The following is a 24424-nucleotide window of genomic DNA, read 5'->3' as shown; positions in this document are numbered from 1 at the left end:
TTGTGCTCACAAACAAACAGCGTGGTAGCTTGTGACGCAATGTGTTACGATGTGCCATGGTGTTCAGTAAAACAAAATCAATGGTTGCTATGATTGTTTAACTACACTTTCTTGACAGTTTTTGAGTTGTCAGGAGTGTGCCTCATTCTGCCACACATTGTGGTAACGAGTGAAATGATCGTGTATTACTGTGAATTGTAATCTTATATCGTGTTATTGTAGGTTATACAGTGTGTATGGCACATTAATCTAACCCCTTGTATTCTGTACTAAAAAATTATTTTCGGTAATATGTGACCAAAAAGATAACTTTGAATTCCAAAATAAATCGAACGTGCCAGGTTCCTGATGACTAATTTGGGTCCATCAATAAAGTAGAAACGCCAGATAATCTTAAACGACGCCGTCAAAAAAAAAAGAACGAAAACGAAAAGGTTAAAACAAAAAAGAATGAATACCCTGGAAAGTTCATTATATATTAATTAGCTAATTTTTAGATAATGGGATTTTCAAAAACAATTCGTAACTTTCCGACACAATAGTTCTCAAATTCGTACAGTTCGGTTTATTCCTTTACTTGATTAAAAATGATTTTTAATTTCGTTCTAAATAGTCAATTTTTTCAGTTTCTTTATTTCATGGCTTCCATTCGTCTTGTTCATTTTATTCATTTTGAATATTTGGCTAATTTTAAGTGCATTTTCACTACATCTTTCTTTCAGCATTCTTTTTATTAATTTTGTTCATTTGGGTTCTTTTTATCTATTTTATTTTTAGATTCACTCTGATCAGCTTATTCTTTCATGCATTTTATTCATATCACTCATTTAACTTATTTTATTCACTATTCTCATTTTATGCATTCCATTCGTTTTTTCCACTTCATACATGTTATTTATTTTCTTCATTTTAATAATCTGACTATTTTTTCAGTTTTATTCATTTCATCCAAATTATTTATTTGAAACAAATTTATTTTTTCTGTTAAAAAAGTTTTAACTTTTAACATCGCCTAATTTATAATTTTAATCAATTCATTTGGTTTTGCTCATTCTCCTCTTTTCATTCATTTTATCACTTCTATTTTGTTTTCAATTTGTTTTGTTTTTGTATTTTGCTCGTTTTTTGATTTTCTATAATTTCTTCAGTTTATTTGAGGTTTTATTCGTGCAGGACTAGAAGCTAATGCACGAGTTCTGCAAACTAATGATTGATCCAACGCTGATCTGTGTAAGAAATGTCTCATCTCATTGCTATGTGGTTTAAGTTTTTTTAAATTTCCAAGCTTTTGATTTTTTTTATTTTTGAACCTTGTATTTCAGAATTTAAATTTTTTAAATTTGCAAACTTTTAAATTTTTAAATGATAAAATTTTAATAATTCAATTTATACAGCTAATTTGAGGTTTTATTCGTGCAGGACTAGAAACTGCAAACTAATGAAAGAGTTGTGCAAAATAATGAATGATCCAACAGTGATATTTGTTAGAAAATGTCTCATCTCACTGCTAGGTGGATTAAGCTGTTTTTTTTTAAATTTTCATGCATTTGATTTTTTTCATTTTTTGAATCTTGTATTTCAGAATTCAATTTTTTTAAATTTGCAAACCAATAAATTTTAAATTACACTGTTTTTTTAAGTTTTAAATTTTTGAATTTCCAATTTCTCAAATCATTAAATTAAAGCTAAGTTTCAAATTCATCAATCATAAAATTTTAGTAATTCACAAATATTTGTAATTGTTCGCTTTTACCGCTTTTAAATTTGATTTTCAATTTTCAAACATAAAATTGTTCTCCACTAAGAAGAAATATACTATTGTGCATCTTGCATTGGCCTGCTAACCCGATCAGAAACACATAACAAAAAGATTTCAAAACTATATCTCGCTTTGTTACTTGTTACAATTTTCTGTTATTTTAACTACTAAGTAGACCAAAATTATAACACAATATGTTACGAAAATTGCATTGTGTTATTCTGTTTTGTTATTTCATTCTGTTCGGGAAAATGCTTCGGCTTCATTCATTCTCATCAGTTTAAAAAGAGCTTCTTTTCTTGCGGGATATCACGTTTGACTAGCGGTTTGGAACACAAATCGGGTCTCCGTTTTTTGGAGCTAGCGTCAATCCGGCGCTAGCTTAGTTCGTTAACTAAATTAGTGTCGGATTCTGATGAGACGAAGTCGAAACGCAAATTTTATAACTAATTTAATAACATTAGTGATTGATATGACTTCCGTATGATTAAAAACTGAATTGGTCCTGAATAAATGTTTTCTGTTAGTGTAGTGAAACAGTCGTTTTTTAGTTTGTTGAAGTATTGCCCCATCACTCCGATTATGTTGGGGCGTTTTCCCTTGCCGCGTGGCACATTTTAAATTAGACAAAATTCTCTTCCACTCGGTTAGCTGAGTTTGGTGGCGAAAATTAACCCTTCCGATGATAAGAAGCTTTCAAGTATGGGGAAATTCTACCATGGTGTTTGAAAGAGAGCTTTAGTCCAGGGAAATTTAACTGGCTAGGGTATTATACTTCATTCTGGGGCTAAGTTTGTGTGGCTAACTGCAATCCTGAAAGAAGTGATCATTTCTGCGAAACTTTCCCAAATTTACGAATTTTTGTTTCCCATCCGTCAACGTTTCACAAAGGATCTATTAATGAAATTCGTCAAATTACACAGAACCATGACAAGTTAGCAAAAGCTTTGTTCGCGGAAAATGTTTAGCATAAAATTTGCTATAAATATCAATAGACTAAATATCCATTCGATGGAATAATATTTTTCATTGTAAATTTTTTCAGGCTGTTACAGAACAAACACATTCATTGCACAAGATAAAATTATTAGAAGTCTTCCAAAATATAGCAGCAAGCGTAAAAAATTATAAATCATGCGATATGAGAGAATAGGACGATGATATTCATGCATTATGACTTTATTGCGAATATTTCATAGTTCCTGCTCTTCTACCGTCACCCCCTCTTCTCTACTATAAATAGTATTTGTAATTACTTTGTATTCTGTGACCTGTGATTTCTTAGGTCACAATATCATCGCTTCGGTCACTGAGCCCAGCTTGTATACAGGCTACATCTGCTACCTTCTCATCTTGCTTACAAAAAAAGCCAAAAACTGCTCGACCCCTTTTAAATCAACACGTGTGTCGCTTTGTCGATCCGTTATCGATCCGAACTAGGTTCACTCGGTTCACTCGAATTACTTCATTCGCCTTATTCGCTTCATTCACGATAGAACCACGGCCTCCTAGAATAGGATTGTGCGAATTCTACACTTTTCATTTATAAATAATGTAAAACAGTTTCAAAGCATATTAAAAAGAAAAATACAGTATTTGTGAGCAGCCTTCCGATAATTCCTTACACTGAACAAGATATTGATTCATAATTGTTACATTTCAGATGAACACACATTCAGTTACATATCAATATGTTTTTCGGATAGTGAATATCTTGTTGCACTATGTGGAGTACCCGATTACAGTATAGAGGTGTACGCGTGGAGGAACAAAGAGCTGTTAGCCAAACAAAAAACGACAATCCATACCGACAATCAAAAGATTCTGTGTAGTCCAACAACGACGGTGGAGGTGTGTCAACTAGCTTACAAAAATGCGCAAGTTGTTTATTGGGAAATACACGGAAATATCAGATTCTGTAAGCTCATTGAGAAGATAATCAAACTACCATTCAGTCAAGAACTTGCACCCCTGGATTGTGCATTTTCAGTTGATGGCACCCTGATGATTGTCAATGGACGCGGTACAGTATATAGTGTAAGTATGTAAAGTGGTGTTCGATTATACTGTTTTTAAGGTCACAAGAGTCCCAAAATGATGACACAAAGTACGAATCATCTTCACCTTGTTTCAATGCGGTCCACAGTGGGACGAGCCCGGACTTAAGTCCATATATGAAGCTTACGCGATATTCTCGCTAATTTTTTTCTAGGATTAGTTATCAGAGTCATTTTTACGAGATTTTAGGTGATTTTAACGTGAAATGTTTTTTGACAACTTTTTGAAGGGTATAATTCAAGTGTTTTTTGTTCATTATTTAATGATAACCCGATCAGAATGAGATAACAAGATTATAACAGAACACAATTTTTGTAACATATTGTGTTATAAATTTGGTCTCGTTAGTAGTTGAAATAACAGAAATTTACAACAAGTAACAATGTGAGATATAATTTTAAAATATTTCTGTTATGTGTTTCTGATCGGGAAGAGCTACATCCGGTTATTTTCATTTTTCGAAGAAACAGTTGATTTTATGCATTGCATTACTTCATTAAAATTATCCATGTGATTAAATTACATCGTAAAATCATCGAAAATAAGTCACTAGTTGGTTTAGTTGTTGTTTAGATTATTGTTTGTCATGAACTTTGACTGAATTCGAACTTCTAATGCAAAAACAACAACGACGCGCGTGAAACTGTGAATGGAGACACATGGTTTTTGCTGATATTAAGTTTAAATAATCACTTTTTAGCTAGAATAATGACACGAATTCGTGCACAACTTTCAATATAAATATTTTCAACCAATCGAAACATGTCATTAAATGTTTCTGGAACTATTTCTTGACAATTTTCGCAGTAATTGTCATATTGAGTTAACACAGTTAAGTTCAAGTCATTTCGTAAAACTATTTTCATCAGATTTTGTGCACCACTGATTTATCTTAAAAGGGAGGTAAGGGTTTCAGCGTAAAAGCACTATTTTTGAACTTTTTTAGAACTTTGCGTAAAGCGGAATGATCAATACTTTTGTACATTATAGTGTACCATGTCAATAACATGTTATAATTTTTCTATGCAAAATTATCAACAATCGATGCTTTTTGTAGAACGTCTCTGGAAAAACACGATTTGAGGTGTCACCTGTCATTCAAAAACTACTCAACCGATTTATTTCAAACTTTGCATACACATTCTAAGTAAAAAATACCTATCCCCTACGTTGAGTTTTCGAGATAAATTTTAAATTAAGGGGGGTTTTGCTCATTCTAAATAAAAAAAATATATTTTTCTTGAGACCATTTATGAGTAAAAACCCCTTTAATCGAAAAATTATCCAAAAACTCAATGCAGAGGTTAGGTATTTTCGGTTAAGTAGTTTTTGATTGGAAGGTAATACCGGAAATCCTGTTTTTTTCCAGAGACGTTCTACAAAAAGCTTCGTCACCGAGTCGTTTGTCGATATTTTTGCATAGAAAAATTACAGCATATTATTGAAATGATACACTATAATGTACAAAAGTTTTGATTAATTCGCTTCACGTAAAGTTCAAAAAAAAATCGCAAAAAAGTGTTTTTTTCCACGCTGAAACCCTTACAATCCGCCCCACCCCCTTAGGGGTAAGCGATATTACCCAAATAAAATTAATAAATAATTTTTGAATGAACCAAATGGGTTTTGATTTTGTATGTAAGATATGAAATAAGCAATCTGAGTACTTTAAAACACACCTGTGAAAAAAAAATCATTGACCATCCTGTTGATTAGTGGATGTAATTATACATTCCACTAAGACACTCAAAATTTTTGCTTTAAATATTAAAAAAACGTACTTTTTGTATCAAGTAACCCATTAATGAATTTATCGTTCCAAAACGTGTTGAACACATCTTATTTGATCCGCAAAAAATCATTTAAGCATCATAATGAACTTTGCTTGTTTTGTGGAGAAATTTTTTCTAACCCCAAAGTTATAAATATATATATATATATATATATATATATATATATATATATATATATATATATATATATATATATATATATATATATATATATATATATATATATATATATATATATATATATATATATATATATATATATATATATATATATATATATATATATATATATATATATATATATATATATATATATATATATATATATATATATATATATATATATATATATATATATATATATATATATATATATATATATATATATATATATATATATATATATATATATATATATATATAGATATATATATATAGGGTGTTTGGTTCATGGTTAAGAATCTCTCGAGGGGTGATAGACTGTCAAATTTGGAGAAAAAAATTGTTCTACACATACCCTCAAATCTCAACCGTTACAGAGTTATTGAATTTTTTGTGTAAAAAAACTTTCTTGTCTTAAAATACCTCTAACTTCAAAAGTATACTTTGTATTTTAAATGTTTTAGTTCCATTCGAAAGGTGAGAAAATTTCCTATTTAATGATGGTGTTCTCATATCATATATTTAAAATATGCTTTCTATCGTTACTTACAAGATTTCATTGGAAAGCTGAGAAAATGTCCTTTCAGTATATGTACAAATATCTTTTAATTAAGTGTACTAAATGATTTTTTACTAACGAAATATCTAAAAATTTGTGTTTTTGGAGTTTTGGAGTAATTATTCTAATTAATAATCAACAAAATTTATCGTTACGCTTGTTCATTTGATGCCCCTTAATGTTCTCTATAACTTTTTATTAGACACTTTGTCTATATCTCTTTTCATTTTGCTGCTATTTAATAGTTAACACAGCATGACCTCGCCGCAAATGTAGTTGGTTCGAAATCGTTATTTTTGTATATGAAACGAGGTGATAAAAACGATTTTGCGTCGAAACCAAAAGAGATAATTGGATGGAATCAAAGAAAGAACTGTAGAACTTGCTGACATGCATTATTTCCATGATAATAATGGTGATGTTTATTATTTACAATTTTAAGAAAATTCACGAAAATGCTAATGATAGCACTAACTTTAAACTAATTTACTTTCAAAAGAATACTAAGTTCACTTAACTGAAAAGTATTAATACATTTTTCTCTGTAAAATTTTCCTGGCTTTCGAATAAAAAGAAAAATAATATAATAAGTGCCATACTTTTTCAATTAGAGCTGGTATTAGTGAAAATGAGATAAAAATATCCAAGTTAAATAACCCAAACTCATGAAAATAAGAAAAGGTAAGTGTATCATGTCAAAGAACGAATTATGCAGCTCTTCAAAACTAACAATCTGGACTATTAAAATGATGAGGTTAACTATTAGGATTTTCAAGAAATGAACGAAAATCGATTAAAAATGTGTAATTTTCAATAAATTACTTTGAAAAGGCTACTTAAACTCATTAATTGAAACATTTGATGGCATCACTCAATGGGAAATTTTCTCACCTTCCCAATGGACCTAAAATATTTGAAATACAAAGTATACTTTTTGAGTTAGAGGTATTTTAAGACAAATAAGTTTTTAACACAAAAAGTTCAATAACTTTGTAACGGTTGAGATTTGATGGTATGTGTAGAACAATTTTTTTCTCCAAATATGACAGTCTATCACCCCCCGAGAGATTCTTAACCATGAACCAAACACCCTGTATATATATACAGGATGTTTGGTTCATGGTTAAGAATCTCTCGGGGGGTGATAGACTGCCATATTTGGAGAAAAAAATTGTTCTACACATACCATCAAATCTCAACCGTTACAGAGTTATTGAACTTTTAGTGTAAAAAACTTATTTGTCTTAAATTACCTCTAACTTTAAAAGTATACTTTGTATTTTAAATGTTTTGGTTCCATTCGAAAGGTGAGAAAATTTCGTATTGAGTGATACCATCACATGTTTCAGCTAATGAGTTTAAGTAGCCTTTTCAAAGTAATTTATTGAAAATTAAACAATTTCAAACTATTTTTCGTTCATTTCTTGAAAATCCTAATAGTTAACCTCATCATTTTAATAATTCAGATTGTTAGTCTTGATGAGCTGCTTAATTTATTCTTTGACATGTTACACTTATCTTTTCTTATTTTCATGATTTTGGGTTATTCAACTTGGATATTTTTATCGCATTTTCACTAGTACCAGCTCTAATTGAAAAATTACGGCACTGTACTTTTTTTTTCGAATAAAAATTCGAAAGCCAGGAAAATTTTACAGTGAAAAATGTATTAATACCTTTCAGTTACGTGAATTTAGTATTCTTTTAAAAGTAAATTAGTTTAAAGTTAGTGCTATTATTAGTATTTTCGTTAATTTTCTTAAAATAGTAAATAATAAACACCACCATTATTATCATGGAAATAATGCATGTCAGCAAGTTCTACAGTTCTTTCTTTGACTCCATTTAATTATCTCCTTTGGTTTCGACGCAAAATCGTTTTTATCACATCGTTTCATATACAAAAATAACTATTTCGAACCCACTACATTTGTGGCGAGCTCATGCTGTGTTAACTATTAAATAGCAGCAAAATGAAAAGAGATATAGACAAAGTGTCTAATAAAAAGCTATAGAGAACATTAAGGGGCATCAAATGAACAATAGTAACGATAAACTTTGATGATTAATAATTAGAATAATTAGAAAACTCTCCAAAAAATACAAATTTTGAGTTATTTCGTTAGTAAAAAACATTTAGTACACTTAACTAAAAGATATTTGTACATACACTGATAGGACATTTTCTCAGCTTTCCAATAAAATCTTGTAAATAACGATATAAAGCATATTTTTTAGATTAGAGTCTTTTAAGCACTTGCAAGTCGGTTAAAGGAAAAGTGTAGTAATGAAATTACAAAGAAAAGAGAAGAGATAGAAAGATGACGTCCAAGAACAAATTATGAATAGTCTTAAAACCCAACTTTTGAATAATGGATATTGCTATAATCATACTTCATTATTTCGAGAAAATTAGCAAAAACCTCCTCAAAAACACTAACTACTTTACAGTTAAAAGGTAATTAAAACTAATTACTTAAAAGATATGAGAACACCATTCAATAGGCAATTTTCTCACCTTTCGAATGGATCTGAAACATTTAAAATACAAAGTATACTTTTAAAATTAGAGGTATTTTAAGACAAATAAGTTTTTTACACAAAAAGTTAATTAACTCTGTAACGGTTGAGATGAGCAATTTTTTTCCCCAAATATAGCAGTCTATCATCCTCCGAGAGATTCTTAACCATGAACCAAACACCCTGTATATATATATATATATATATATATATATATATATATATATATATATATATATATATATATATATATATATATATATATATATATATATATATATATATATATATATATACCTCCTCGATTTACCTCGATTTAACATACATGCAAAAAAAATTTAATGTCAATGTTACTAAAACGAAATGTTAAGAATCAATATCAATTTTTTTCTATGATACACTTCAAATGCTTGAAGAAACATAGTTTATTTTTCGTTTTTTCGCTAGATTATGTTTAAGATTCTGAGATACAAAAACATTCTTATTTTGATACCGCACAACAAAATGAATACACGAACTTGTGGTTCAAGTTATTTCCTGATAATAGTTTTATGGGTTTTTATGTGTAAGCCAAAAATAGATAACTGGAAAGATATGGTTGATGGAAGGTATAGCGCGGTGACGAGATATTGGCGGACAGTGAGTCCTACTAATAGGCATTGGGGCTGTAGCGGTTATTACGAAAATTTGTAATGAAGTCATGACAGTTCCTCGATGTTAACGCACCCAACTGGAGCTTTAAAGAACGTAAACTCGATTCCTGCTAAAGATGATATCTTTTCTCATGCTGTATTGAACAGGTGAATTCCTCAGTGCATGTGGACATTTTTCAAAAAAAAACTTCATTATGGATCGACTCCTCTTGCAAAAAATGCAATAGACGATAATGATGGAAGATACAAGTCTTCCTTCAATGTACGACTTCTGGTAAGCTCACGGTGTTTATTTATCAATACCGGTGCCGGTCATTACTTAATGTAAACAGAGAAAGCACAGATATTACTGCGTATTCTGTATATATTACTCTCAACAACTGCAATGGGTAGAGAATAGTCGTTAGTAGAGATTGGGATTCGAATAAACTGTACTGGCATTTGCGTATGATTTAAGATGATCGAAGACTCTTGGCCCCCACAAGTACCAATAATGAATGTTCACTAGAGTGACAGAAAAAAATGACCCCCATCGGCCCACCCCTGAGTCGATTCCTAGTCCCACCAGGAGTGTCTGCTCCAAATTTGAGCCAAATCGAACAAGTCTAGCTACCGGACCAACGTGCTTGAAGTTTGTATAGGATTTTTCGACAATTTACATGGAGAAAACCCACTTTCGCACATTTTCCCCGCTAGGTGGCACTGTATACATCAGATTATCACCAAAAGTGAAATTTAAGAAGATAATTCTATTATCTACAACTTTGTTAAAGATTGCAAAGCGATCCGACTCGAACAAGAAAAGTTATTAAACTTTTAACGAAGTGATGTCTGAGTCAGTTTTGCATGGGGCCTAGCAGTGCATGGTTGTGTATCAGTACTAGGTTCTAACAAACTATACATTTTTGTGGAATAATGGTTAGATTTAGCTGAATAGTATGTTCGGAAGAATTGCAGTACATAATACGAATTATGTTTTGGTTAGAAAATTTTAGTTCCACCTGTGACCGCATAGATGGCGCCAACATTAACTTTTCAAGGGAGAGAGATAGAAACTAGGTGTCTTCTACAAAGTTGTAGAACAAGCCTTTTGCAGTAATTCTTCCAAACATATCGGTATTGTATCTATTGTATATATATATATATATATATATATATATATATATATATATATATATATATATATATATATATATATATATATATATATATATATATATATATATATATATGTATAGATATATATATATATATATATATATATATATATATATATATATATATATATATATATATATATATATATATATATATATATATATATATATATATATATATATATATATATATATATTAGGGTGGGGCATTGTTATATGGAAAAACGTAATCATAGCCGCATCAACCGAGCACAGCACTTTTTTTCACTTGTCCTGAACTTCAACCTATATTTGAACAAACTCAATGAAACTGTTAACATCATTACAATATTTCGCGAATTTCATTGCAATACTTAGATAAAAACGCTGATTATATTTTTCAAAATTAACTCAATGTGACAAAATGCTCTAAGGAAAAATTTTCCGAAAAATTTTGGTTTTTTTTAACAAAAATATTTAGTAATGAAAATACGCCCTTTTAATAAGTTACTCACAAATACCAAACGCAAAGAAAAACATAACACGTTTAAAATTTATTTGCAAATGAAAAAAATGTGGAGAAAATAACATTAACAGATTTTAAAACAAAAACTTGTTATAAAAAATATTATATTATTTCAAAATTTCTTTTAATGTATAAATTTTATTTAATTTATTTTCCTTATATAATTTAGTTATAGAATGCATTTCAAAATGATTTTTTCAATTGAAATTGTTGCATTGGATAATTCAGTAGACGTTTCATTTGAGTGCTCCGTACTCCACACGTTAATTAGCGAGGATTACAATCAGAGTTTATGCATTGACAGATAGTTGACCTCACTGAATTTTGCTATCATATTACTGTGTAACTACAACTGACACTGAGTTGTATTGAATACCCCAATATACATTTTTCATGATCAATGTGTCTAAAAGAATATTTATTTGCGAAAATATACGACTTATGATTTCAAGAATGTTCGTGTCTCGAAAGCAGTCCAGGGACAGTGTGCGCTTGATTTCGATGAATTTAAATACTTATTCTGGTAGCTTAAACCATTCTCCATATCTCCAGAACGAGAATTCCGAATGAAGGGTGGTCCTCTGGCGCCTTTGGGGGAGTCTCAGTTTTACGCCTTTTTGGTGTCTACTTTGACTTTATTTTTCAGTTGACCTTCTAACAACAATTTGTGTACATGGAAATGGCACACCTACTCTCTATTTAATTAATGTTTGAATGTCGTTAATTTGATGCATTTTCCAGGGATAGATCTTTTACTGTATATTTATGAAATCAGTTGACGGCGACGAAGGGAGCATCTTTTCAGAAGACTGTTTATTAGGTTGCCAATGGTATATATGGAAAACAACGATCTTCAAATCTCATAACCAGGCGGACCTCGAAAAACATCTCTTTGCAAAAGTTTAGCTCAATCGGACACGATTACGAGGTTGTGCAAAACGGCCAAAGTGCAACAAATTTCACCCGTGAAAAAACACAAAAAGACCTTTATAAGATTCAAAGATTAAATTCGAATTTTTGATGCTAAATGGCTTAGGATGTAATGAAACGTCGAGATCTACTGCCACCTTGTTTTTTTTAAAGATAGCCTTGGAACTTGGAAAATTTTGGATTTGAGTTGATACTTGATAGTTGATTTTTGAGTTGGTTGAAAAGGCTGCTTTCAATTTATTTTTTATGCCAAATGTCTTAGAAAATGAGCATGAAACAACGGATCTTGTATCTTTTCGCGAAAAAATGTTTTGACAAAAGTTTGCTCCCTGGTATTTTTAATTTTTGAACAGATTTAAAAATAAGAATCAAAGCAATTGTTTTTTTGAATTGACACCAAATTTTGACATTTCATGGACTTCTAAAACATATGGCATACAAAAAAAAGCTGCCTTTCCAAACTCAAGTCCCATCTCAATCCAACAATTTTGCTTATACCACAAAGGCATTTTTCAACATTACACCAGATCTCGACGTTTCATGACATTGTTTTTCGATTGCGCTAAAATGTTGCATTGGGACTTTTTTTCGAGGTACCAAAACTTTGAAATTTCAGGAAGACCATAAATATTGGCACTCTACCGTCAAGTATACTGAGGAGACGATTTTAGGAACTGATTGGTGGATTGTTGATTACAGTGCATATAATTAGATTTGAATTACCAGTCCAAGGGCCGTCACAGTATTTTTTGCAGATTGCAACCACTCGTCTTTTTGCACAAGCAAATGAAACAAAGATGCAAAGATCTATTGCTGATAAAGTTTTTTACATATTCTTCGTTCCAGTTTCTAATAAAATAGGTTGCATCCAGCCGTATATCGCATGGAGATAGATGACCACGTTATACCTGTACTATCAAATTCAGACTTTTCTTCAAATTATATCCCCCATGATTTCTATCGCTTCCTTCTTATTCTTCAGTTTTCACTTTGCGTCTGGCTCTAGGTCCGTGCATAAACAATCTCTTCTGAATTGTTCCAAATGATCCTAAAATGAATGTCGAACAAGATTTGTCGCCAAAGACTCCGAGACTACATTTAAAATCAAACACATTGAACTGGGTTCGACCATATCCGATCTTCTTTCAAATCAAAGATAGTCCGCGAAGTATTCTAATATTCCGCAAGACGAAGAAATATTCAGCTGTGTAAGATATCTCGAATGTTCACCTAGATAAACTCAGAATTGTGATATTTTGTCTAAACCAAACAAATTACGACACAACATTAATGAAGAACTAACGTGTTTACATACCCACTCACAAAGTTGAGATCGATGGTGTAGTTATCGATTTGAACTTAACATGCAGGGATCTACTGAAGGACGAGATTTGCTGTTTCATTAGCCCCTTGCTCCAGTGAGAGACTGCTTTGCGTCTTCCTCGAAAAGGATCGTCCGCATGATTGGTTAGTTGTGTAGCGCGTCATATATGCAGTATTGCACTAATTATAAGCAAATGGGTCTTTGTAACATTTTTTCTCTCTGTTAGGGCCGCGAAATATACCAGCAAAAGAAAACTCTGCCAAAAAAACCGAAGCAAACAGCACGTTGTCTTAGACAATTGAGAAGAAACAAAGTGTTTCTAATGCTTTTACGAACACCAGAAATCTCATATGACTTGTCAACCAGTGCAGGAGTTGTTGGAACTAGATTGGGAAATTGTGTTCTGTTATAATCTTGTTATTTCATTCTGATCGGGATACTCCTATCCTGACTATTTCATGACTCAACCTCACTTATTTTATAAAGCAGATCAAGATTTTAGCGTCCTCTCTAAGGTTGGCTCCGTTGGTCGGGGCCAACCAGGCCAACTGCACGCTACGGCTCTGGGGATAAGGATGAGTGGAAAGAGACTGCATTGTAATCGACATGCTTTTGTGCCATCGACAATTATATAATTACCAACATAGCCTAGACAATTGACACTCTTTTCAATATACTTCAATGCAAATGAATACGTTATTTACAGGTATTGCTATACCACGGTGTCTTTGTCAAACAACTTAATTAAAAAAAATCGGCATCTGTAAAACTTCGTGATATGAAAGAATGGACTTTTCTCTTTCATTTGAAAGTAAAATTAAAATATCCTGTCGGGGGGTCTAGAACAACTTTTTATTTTAAAGTATTTTGATTGAAAACTTAAGTTTTTTAATGAAATTAATTCGCATTTTTGCTACTAATTGGTACTATAGACATTCAAACAATACTAAAAGTGAAAATCTGATGTACAATCTTATTGTCTACAACTTCGTAGAAAGCTATAAATCGTTGTAAAATCACCCGAGAAAGTCATTAAAATTTTATCAGTTTTTAGGTGTGCCCCGGCCTTTGGATTAAGAAGTCGATTAACTAGGACTTACAAAAAATGTTGGCTTTAAACGAACAGTAAATTCAGATAAATTTCAATGTTTAAAAGTCCCATTCTCAGCAGAAAAAATATATTTTCAGATTCCTCCAGTTCTTGGGCGAAAATGACACTTTATGAACAAGGAGGTGTGGAAAGGTGTTGACTAAATTTATTCGATAATCTTATACCTTTTCAAGATGTTGATTAATGTAGCAACGGATTTTATCATGACTTTTTCATTTCTTTTCTCGCTCTATGAGATAACTAATGTAACCTATAATGACCCTTCTTCCTGATCCTAACCTGCCTGGTGAATTACAATTGGCTTAAATTCAAAGCTTTATATTTGAATGAACTAAAGTAGACAGTTCGAGTCATTGTAATCAACGACGGATTTTATTGCAGCTTTGGGTTGAGAATTCTGTTTATCCCTATCAACATTAAAAGAAAGATGATTGAAAGAGAAAAAAGCGTGTTGAGCTTTGGATCATGTTTGTTATCTTTTGGGGTAGATTCATTTCATCAAAATTAATAGATGCAAAGTTTTGCTTGTCCTCAAATTTTATTTCCAAATTAGGGTTGCCACCCCTCCAGGTTTGACCCGGAGACTCCGGTTTTCGGGGGCGATCTTCGGACCTCCGGGTTTTACATCAATTTCTACGGGTTTGGTGGAAGAAGAATAATTTCATTTATATTTACAAAGTCTAAGTCTATTATTCTGGTTCAGATTTATTTTGCCCGACTTACCTAGTTTCAAGGTGGCGAAGATGAGTTCACTAAATATTGCTGATTTCTTTCACAAAGCAATGAATATGAAAAACATAAAATTTACTACAAATTAAGTAAAGTAATATTTCTCTATATGCTACAATTTAAATGTAGCATCCCACGAAGTCACTCAAAATGATGTAAAAAAGTCATTTTGCTGCAATTTTACAACAAAAAACTTTAAAATAAAAAGTTGTTCTGGAGCTCCCGACAGAATATTTTAATTTTACTTTCAAATGAAAGGGAAAAGCACATTCTATCACATGCTGAAGTTTTAGCGATGCCGATTTTTTTCGAAAAAAATTGTTCTACCAAACATACCGTGCATACATGAATCGCATTCTCTGTCGCTCTCTGTTTAAGGGTCTTGAAAGCACATGTGACATGGTGTATTTATTAGAACAACTTTATGCAAACCAATTCAGCATCTCTGAAACGGAATATGAAAGAATGGACTTTTTTTTATTTGAAACTAAGATCAAAGTGATCCGTCGGGGGGTCCAGAGCAACTTTTTTTTTAAGTTTTTTTGGTAACAATATTGGTTTTGCTACTCGAGTTAGTTCATATTTCCCTGTCCCATGATGGTGCTTTAGACATTCGAAAAACACTAAATGTGAGAATTTGCTAGAAAATTTAATTGTCTACAAGTTTGTTCACAACTAAAAATTGATCTGAAATCACTCGGAAAAGTTGTTTAAGATTTTAACGAAATTATATCTAAAATAGTTTCCCACGAGGCCTAGTGGTTTGGAAATATATTTTCTCGCACTTATTCCACTACCAAAAAAATAATTGGGTTTAGTGACATGAAAATATTTGACGGGATTCATTACTACTTCTTCGTTGACAATTCCTATTGATCTTCTGAAAATTAGGATGTTTAACAGAGACAGAAAACTATTTGTGCTTTTGGTTCAAGTTTGTAATCTTTCCCGATAGGTTCGAAGGAACTACCATTCATCGGAAGGTATCGCTTGGTTACAAGGGTTTGCTTACATTTATGTTTAAGAAAGGACCATACATCGCATAATTTAGGTTATGATCGTTTAAGTTAGCTATTATAATTCTGTCCAAGACGAAATGTTGGGACACACAGTTTATAATTGAACGCAAACCTCAGAAGTAACTGTCCAAATTAGTGGTTAGCGTGAAACGGTTTATTAAAATTTTTCCGCAACGTATATTGTGGCAGTTGGATTTTACGGCCATTTCCTATTAATTATGCGAGAAATCGTTAATAAATTGATCCTAGATTATGCGAAATGTATTACTTTTGAAAACAAAATATGGTTTGAGTACAAGAAAAAACTTTATATTCATACAAATCGACGAATATATCCCAAAAAAAAATTGTCTTGATCCAAAAACTCAAAGTTTTTTGTTCACTGTTTGTCACATTGAGTTAATTTTGAAAAATATAATCAGCGTTTTTATCTAAGTATTGCAATGAAATCCGCGAAATATTGTAATGATGTTAACAGTTTCATTGAGTTTGTTCAAATATAAAGGTTGAAGTTCAGGACAAGTGAAAAAAAGTGCTGTGCTCGGTTGATGCGGCTATGATTACGTTTTTCCATATAACAATGCCCCACCCTAATATATATATATATATATATATATATATATATATATATATATATATATATATATATATATATATATATATATATATATATATATATATATATATATATATATATATATATATATATATATATATATATATATATATATATATATATATATATATATATATATATATATATATATATATATATATATATATATATATATATATATATATATATATATATATATATATATATATATATATATATATATATATATATATATATATATATATATATATATGTTTGTTTTATGTGTTTATCTTGTTTATCGGTTGTACGAGTGCATTGAAATTTAGTGGCTTCAAGCACGATATTATCTAGTTGTGTTCATTCGTGAAAGTGCAAGTTTTGTTTGTGATTTTTGTTGACGTTATCACTGCGCACTACGTCACGCTCAATTTTTCCGCCAAAAGCGACATCTTCTGGTAGATAGCTGAGATTACACATTGCGTGCAAGTTCGCTTGGATTGACGCACGTTATCATACCAGTTAGTTATTTTGCGCATATTGCATACCCGCTAGGCGTTATTTCTACACCAAAAGCATGGCTTGTACCAACTGCTCGAAAGTGGTTAATGATTCTGATCGAATCACATGTCGTGGCTACTGCGGAAATTCGTTCCACATGATTTGCGTCAAGATGGATTATGATGTTCGTGACGTCCTGGGAACCCACCCACGGAACCTATTCTGGATGTGCAACGGCTGTGCTGACTTATTTTCGAATGATAATTTTCGTAGAATGGCTTCGCGTTGTTGCGACATAGTACCCGACGACAGTTCCTTGAAATCTATAAAGAATGACATAGCTGATTTGAAAGATGTCGTCAAAGCTCTCTCGGTTAAAGTTGACTCGAGACCGCTATCCCCAACCGTAAGCACGCCTTGGAAAGGGATTGCTGCATATAACCCAGTTTCAAACACGCCCAAGCGCAAACGTGAAGATGATCCGCTCAAAACAAAAATCCCTAATATTCGTGGATCCAAAGCTGCGTTTGAAACGATAAAAACAATTTCACCACCTGAGGAGTTGTTATGGGTTTACTTGTCAGCATTCGATCCCAGCACGACGGATGATGAAATTTCTAAGCTTGTAAAAGACTGTCTGGGGTGGATCTGCAACCGAGAATAGTGCGTCTAGTTCCTAAGGACAAGGATCTCTCGTCTCTGAGCTTCATAACCTTTAAAGTTGGCGTTAGCAAATCATACAGGGATAAGGCTCTGTCCAAAGACTCTTGGCCGGAGAACATCTACTTCCGTGAATTTGTGACCAATTCAAAAATTCAACGACCTATCATCAGGATTGCTGCGGAGAAGAATCCATCTGGTGGTGGACAGTAGCGCCAAGTTATTCTGGATAAACTCGTCTGTCCAACTTCTTGTACCCCGGCGAGCGATCTCGGTCTACCTGACGAATCGGCGACTTCTTCTGTGTCAGGTAAAGCCAAGAAGGGTATATGTCCTTCCGAAGCACTTCCAGATACTGCACACCCTCAATGTAAATTTCACTTACAGTCTGATGATGAACACAACTTAATGAACTCTACCGCTGCAGCGAATCTACAATGTCAAAATGAAAATTTCGATCGCATCGCATCTGTCCGCTCAGGTAAACATTTGAAGAATATATGTCCTTCCGAAGCTACACGTGATACTGCGCACCCTCAAGTACGCCTACTATTGCAGTCAGCTGCTGGACACAACAGTCATAACTCGGTCATTCCCTCCACACCGCTGCTTGCTCCCCTTCTGGACAACAGTACATCCTGCTCTCCCCGCGTCACTCGCGGTTATGCTGATCATCGAACTCGCAGTCCTGAAAATTGGTATGCAGCACAACACCTCTCACATGACGCTGATGGTTTGCGGATCTACTATCAGAACGCGAGAGGGCTTAAGACGAAAATTGATGACGTGTATTTAGCTGCTGTGGACGGTGACTACGATGTTTGCGTCTTCACCGAAACATGGCTTGATGCGAGGATAACATCGGTGCAGCTTTTCGGCGATGCTTACACCGTGTACCGTGCGGACCGAAATAGTGGCAACAGTATTCGCGGTCGTGGAGGAGGAGTTTTGATTGCTGTTTCCACCGCATTTGCCTCATGTGAGATTGATGTAGGTAGTTTAACCAGTGTTGAGGCTGTTTGGGTTAGAATTACAACTCCATCGAGGAACTTTTATATTGGTGCTGTCTATATTCCTCCTGAAAAGCGACTCGACTGCAATGTCATGCAACTTCACATTGATGCTGTGAATAACGCTTCTTCACAAGCTGGCGCGGATGGCGTGATGATTGTCCTTGGTGATTTCAATCAGCCAGGGCTCATTTGGGTGCCGTCACGACACGGATACGCTTACCCTGACCCGATTGCTTCGACAACCAACATCGCCAGTCGTATGCTACTGGACGGATTTGCTTTCAACGGATTAAGTCAAGTAAGCATGATTCCCAATCACCAGTCACGCTTTCTGGATCTCGTCTTTGTTAGTGAGACTATTATACCTGTATGTTCCGTCAATGAAGCATCCAGCGTGATTGTTCCACTTGACAACTTTCATCCAGCGCTTGAAATCTCAATTGGCACTATTCGCTCAGTTCAGTACGTAGAAACTGTTTCTGTCGACCGTCTCAACTTTCGCAAAACTGATTTTGTAAAGCTACGCAGTTCTCTGTCGCAAATTAATTGGAGTGTACTGTATGCCCAAAGGAGTGTTAATACTGCAGTTGCCCTCTACAAGCGACTACTACTGAACTGCGTTGAGACCTCAGTGCCTAAATGTCAGCCTCCTAGCAAGCCGCCCTGGTCAAACAGCACTCTTCGAAAGCTAAAACGCACTCGAGCAAAAACTCTACGTGCGTACACAAATCGACGGTGTCCTCTTTCTAAGCGCATGTTCACTTTTGCCAGTAATGAGTATCGTTGTTACAACAAGCTTCTATATAAACGCTATGTAAACCGCATGCAGAATAATCTACGCCGAAACCCGAAGGGCTTTTGGTCATTTGTCAACACGAAGCGAAAAGAAACTGGACTTCCATCAAGGATGCTTTACGACGGCGAAGAAGCTACGACAACTGTGGCGAAATGTACGCTGTTTGCCAGATTCTTCTCAAGTGTTTTTTCAGCTAACTCGCCAACCGCAATCGAACTCGAAAATGCTACTCGTGACGTTCCTGATTGTGCTGTTGATATGGATGTGTTTACTGTCTCCGAACAAATGGTTATATCTGCAATTCGGAAAACCAAGTCATCTTATGCACCCGGCCTCAGTGCTATACCTTCAACTGTATTGAAAAAATGTTCGGACTTACTTGTAACACCACTTGCATATATTTTTAACCTATCGCTTCAGCAGCAAACGTTTCCTGAGGATTGGAAACGCTCAGCAATGTTCCCGGTATTCAAGAAGGGTGACAGATGCAACATGGAGAGCTATCGCGGAGTCACTTCGCTTGGTGTCGAATCTAAAGTATTTGAATCAATCATCAACGAAGCGTTATTTTCTGCTTGTCGACACTACATCAGTACATCCCAGCACGGATTTTTCCCCGGACGTTCGGTCGAGACGAATCTCGTCTGCTTCACGTCATTTTGCACGGAACAATTGTCTAAGAAATTGCAGGTGGATACTATCTACACTGATCTTAAAGCAGCTTTTGATAGAGTTAATCATGAGATACTGATAACAAAGCTTGATAAGCTAGGGTGTTCTACTAGATTCTGCCATTGGCTTCGATCCTACCTTGTACACCGTGAAGTCGTTGTTGAAATTGGCGATATTGTTTCAGAATCCTTTATCAACACTTCCGGAGTTCCTCAAGGTAGTACGCTGGGTCCACTGCTTTTTTTACTGTTCGTGAATGATGCAGTTTTCGTTCTAAGGCGTGGAGGAAAGCTGTTTTTTGCCGACGACTTAAAATTTTTTCTTGTTATACGAAATGAAGCCGATTGCCGTGAGCTACAGCATCTTATCGACACCTTTTATAGCTGGTGTGTAAGAAACATGATGGTCCTTAGTGTTGCAAAATGTTTTGTCATCAGCTATTTTCGAACGAGAAATATGCTTACCTTCAACTATAACATCGCAGGAACTCAGCTGCAACGCGTTGACCACGTGAAGGATCTAGGAGTCATTCTTGATGAAAAGCTAACGTATACTCATCACGTCTCTGCGTCCATCGACAAAGCCAATCGATTACTGGGATTTATTTTCAAAATTTCCAGTGAATTTCGGGATCCTCTGTGTTTCAAGGCTCTTTATTGCTCATTGGTGCGCCCGCAGTTGGAATTTGCAAACGTCGTTTGGTGCCCCTATCAAGCAACGTGGAGCCTTAGAATCGAAGCAGTCCAGCGTAAATTCATACGATATGCGTTACGAGGATTGCCGTGGAACGATCCGTTAAACCTGCCACCGTACGAGGACCGTTGTCGTCTTCTAGGACTTAATACTTTAACGCATCGGAGACATGCAGCGCAGGCTACTTTCGTGTCAAAGATTCTGCTGGCTGAATATGATGATCCGGAGCTACTAGCGCAAATCAGCCTCTACGCGCCTACCCGTTCTCTTCGCCCACGAGCCCTGCTGCATTCTGAAATGCGCAGCACTAACTACGCTGCCAATAGTCCGATTTTAGCAATGAGTCGTCGCTTCAACGAGTTTGCTGAAATTTTCGACTTCGTCGTGAATTCTTCGCAGTTTCGTCGTCGTGTATTGTCACTAGTTTAATTGTGTTTAGTTTAACTTAGTTTAGTTTAGTTCATTTAGACAAATTGTCAGTTGGACTTTTTTATACAAATACAAATAAAAACGCTGATTATATTTTTCAAAATTAACTCAATGTGACAAACAGTGAACAAAAAACTTTGAGTTTTTGGATCAAGACAATTTTTTTTTTGGGATATATTCGTCGATTTGTATGAATATAAAGTTTTTTCTTGTACTCAAACCATATTTTGTTTTCAAAAGTAATACATTTCGCATAATCTAGGATCAATTTATTAACGATTTCTCGCATAATTAATAGGAAATGGCCGTAAAATCCAACTGCCACAATATACGTTGCGGAAAAATTTTAATAAACCGTTTCACGCTAACCACTAATTTGGACAGTTACTTCTGAGGTTTGCGTTCAATTATAAACTGTGTGTCCCAACATTTCGTCTTGGACAGAATTATAATAGCTAACTTAAACGATCATAACCTAAATTATGCGATGTATGGTCCTTTCTTAAACATAAATGTAAGCAAACCCTTGTAACCAAGCGATACCTTCCGATGAATGGTAGTTCCTTCGAACCTATCGGGAAAGATTACAAACTTGAACCAAAAGCACAAATAGTTTTCTGTCTCTGTTAAACATCCTAATTTTCAGAAGATCAATAGGAATTGTCAACGAAGAAGTAGTAATGAATCCCGTCAAATATTTTCATGTCACTAAACCCAATTATTTTTTTGGTAGTGGAATAAGTGCGAGAAAATATATTTCCAAACCACTAGGTCTCGTGGGAAACTATTTTAGATATAATTTCGTTAAAATCTTAAACAACTTTTCCGAGTGATTTCAGATCAATTTTTAGTTGTGAACAAACTTGTAGACAATTAAATTTTCTAGCAAATTCTCACATTTAGTGTTTTTCGAATGTCTAAAGCACCATCATGGGACAGGGAAATATGAACTAACTCGAGTAGCAAAACCAATATTGTTACCAAAAAAACTTAAAAAAAAAGTTGCTCTGGACCCCCCGACGGATCACTTTGATCTTAGTTTCAAATAAAAAAAAGTCCATTCTTTCATATTCCGTTTCAGAGATGCTGAATTGGTTTGCATAAAGTTGTTCTAATAAATACACCATGTCACATGTGCTTTCAAGACCCTTAAACAGAGAGCGACAGAGAATGCGATTCATGTATGCACGGTATGTTTGGTAGAACAATTTTTTTCGAAAAAAATCGGCATCGCTAAAACTTCAGCATGTGATAGAATGTGCTTTTCCCTTTCATTTGAAAGTAAAATTAAAATATTCTGTCGGGAGCTCCAGAACAACTTTTTATTTTAAAGTTTTTTGTTGTAAAATTGCAGCAAAATGACTTTTTTACATCATTTTGAGTGACTTCGTGGGATGCTACATTTAAATTGTAGCATATAGAGAAATATTACTTTACTTAATTTGTAGTAAATTTTATGTTTTTCATATTCATTGCTTTGTGAAAGAAATCAGCAATATTTAGTGAACTCATCTTCGCCACCTTGAAACTAGGTAAGTCGGGCAAAATAAATCTGAACCAGAATAATAGACTTAGACTTTGTAAATATAAATGAAATTATTCTTCTTCCACCAAACCCGTAGAAATTGATGTAAAACCCGGAGGTCCGAAGATCGCCCCCGAAAACCGGAGTCTCTGGGTCAAACCTGGAGGGGTGGCAACCCTAATTTGGAAATAAAATTTGAGGACAAGCAAAACTTTGCATCTATTAATTTTGATGAAATGAATCTACCCCAAAAGATAACAAACATGATCCAAAGCTCAACACGCTTTTTTCTCTTTCAATCATCTTTCTTTTAATGTTGATAGGGACAAACAGAATTCTCAACCCAAAGCTGCAATAAAATCCGTCGTTGATTACAATGACTCGAACTGTCTACTTTAGTTCATTCAAATATAAAGCTTTGAATTTAAGCCAATTGTAATTCACCAGGCAGGTTAGGATCAGGAAGAAGGGTCATTATAGGTTACATTAGTTATCTCATAGAGCGAGAAAAGAAATGAAAAAGTCATGATAAAATCCGTTGCTACATTAATCAACATCTTGAAAAGGTATAAGATTATCGAATAAATTTAGTCAACACCTTTCCACACCTCCTTGTTCATAAAGTGTCATTTTCGCCCAAGAACTGGAGGAATCTGAAAATATATTTTTTCTGCTGAGAATGGGACTTTTAAACATTGAAATTTATCTGAATTTACTGTTCGTTTAAAGCCAACATTTTTTGTAAGTCCTAGTTAATCGACTTCTTAATCCAAAGGCCGGGGCACACCTAAAAACTGATAAAATTTTAATGACTTTCTCGGGTGATTTTACAACGATTTATAGCTTTCTACGAAGTTGTAGACAATAAGATTGTACATCAGATTTTCACTTTTAGTATTGTTTGAATGTCTATAGTACCAATTAGTAGCAAAAATGCGAATTAATTTCATTAAAAAACTTAAGTTTTCAATCAAAATACTTTAAAATAAAAAGTTGTTCTAGACCCCCCGACAGGATATTTTAATTTTACTTTCAAATGAAAGAGAAAAGTCCATTCTTTCATATCACGAAGTTTTACAGATGCCGATTTTTTTTTAATAAAGTTGTTTGACAAAGACACCGTGGTATAGCAATACCTGTAAATAACGTATTCATTTGCATTGAAGTATATTGAAAAGAGTGTCAATTGTCTAGGCTATGTTGGTAATTATATAATTGTCGATGGCACAAAAGCATGTCGATTACAATGCAGTCTCTTTCA

At 33.6% G+C, this 24424-nt stretch overlaps 1 protein-coding gene across 5 annotated transcripts in view; it reads left to right on the top strand.

Annotated features, from left to right (window-relative positions):
- LOC131677939 (cilia- and flagella-associated protein 43) overlaps positions 1-24424 on the top strand; it is a 107809-nt gene that overhangs the window by 22349 nt on the left and 61036 nt on the right. For all 5 annotated transcript variants that reach the window (XM_058958031.1, XM_058958036.1, XM_058958033.1 and 2 more), the window contains one exon: positions 3423-3796. In XM_058958031.1, the coding sequence (XP_058814014.1) occupies positions 3423-3796 (374 nt within the window). The remainder of the gene's footprint in view (positions 1-3422; positions 3797-24424) is intronic.

Source organism: Topomyia yanbarensis, chromosome 1, assembly GCF_030247195.1.
Source record: "Topomyia yanbarensis strain Yona2022 chromosome 1, ASM3024719v1, whole genome shotgun sequence".
Classification (NCBI taxonomy): domain Eukaryota; kingdom Metazoa; phylum Arthropoda; class Insecta; order Diptera; family Culicidae; genus Topomyia; species Topomyia yanbarensis.
This window is presented reverse-complemented; position numbering and strand designations above follow the sequence as displayed.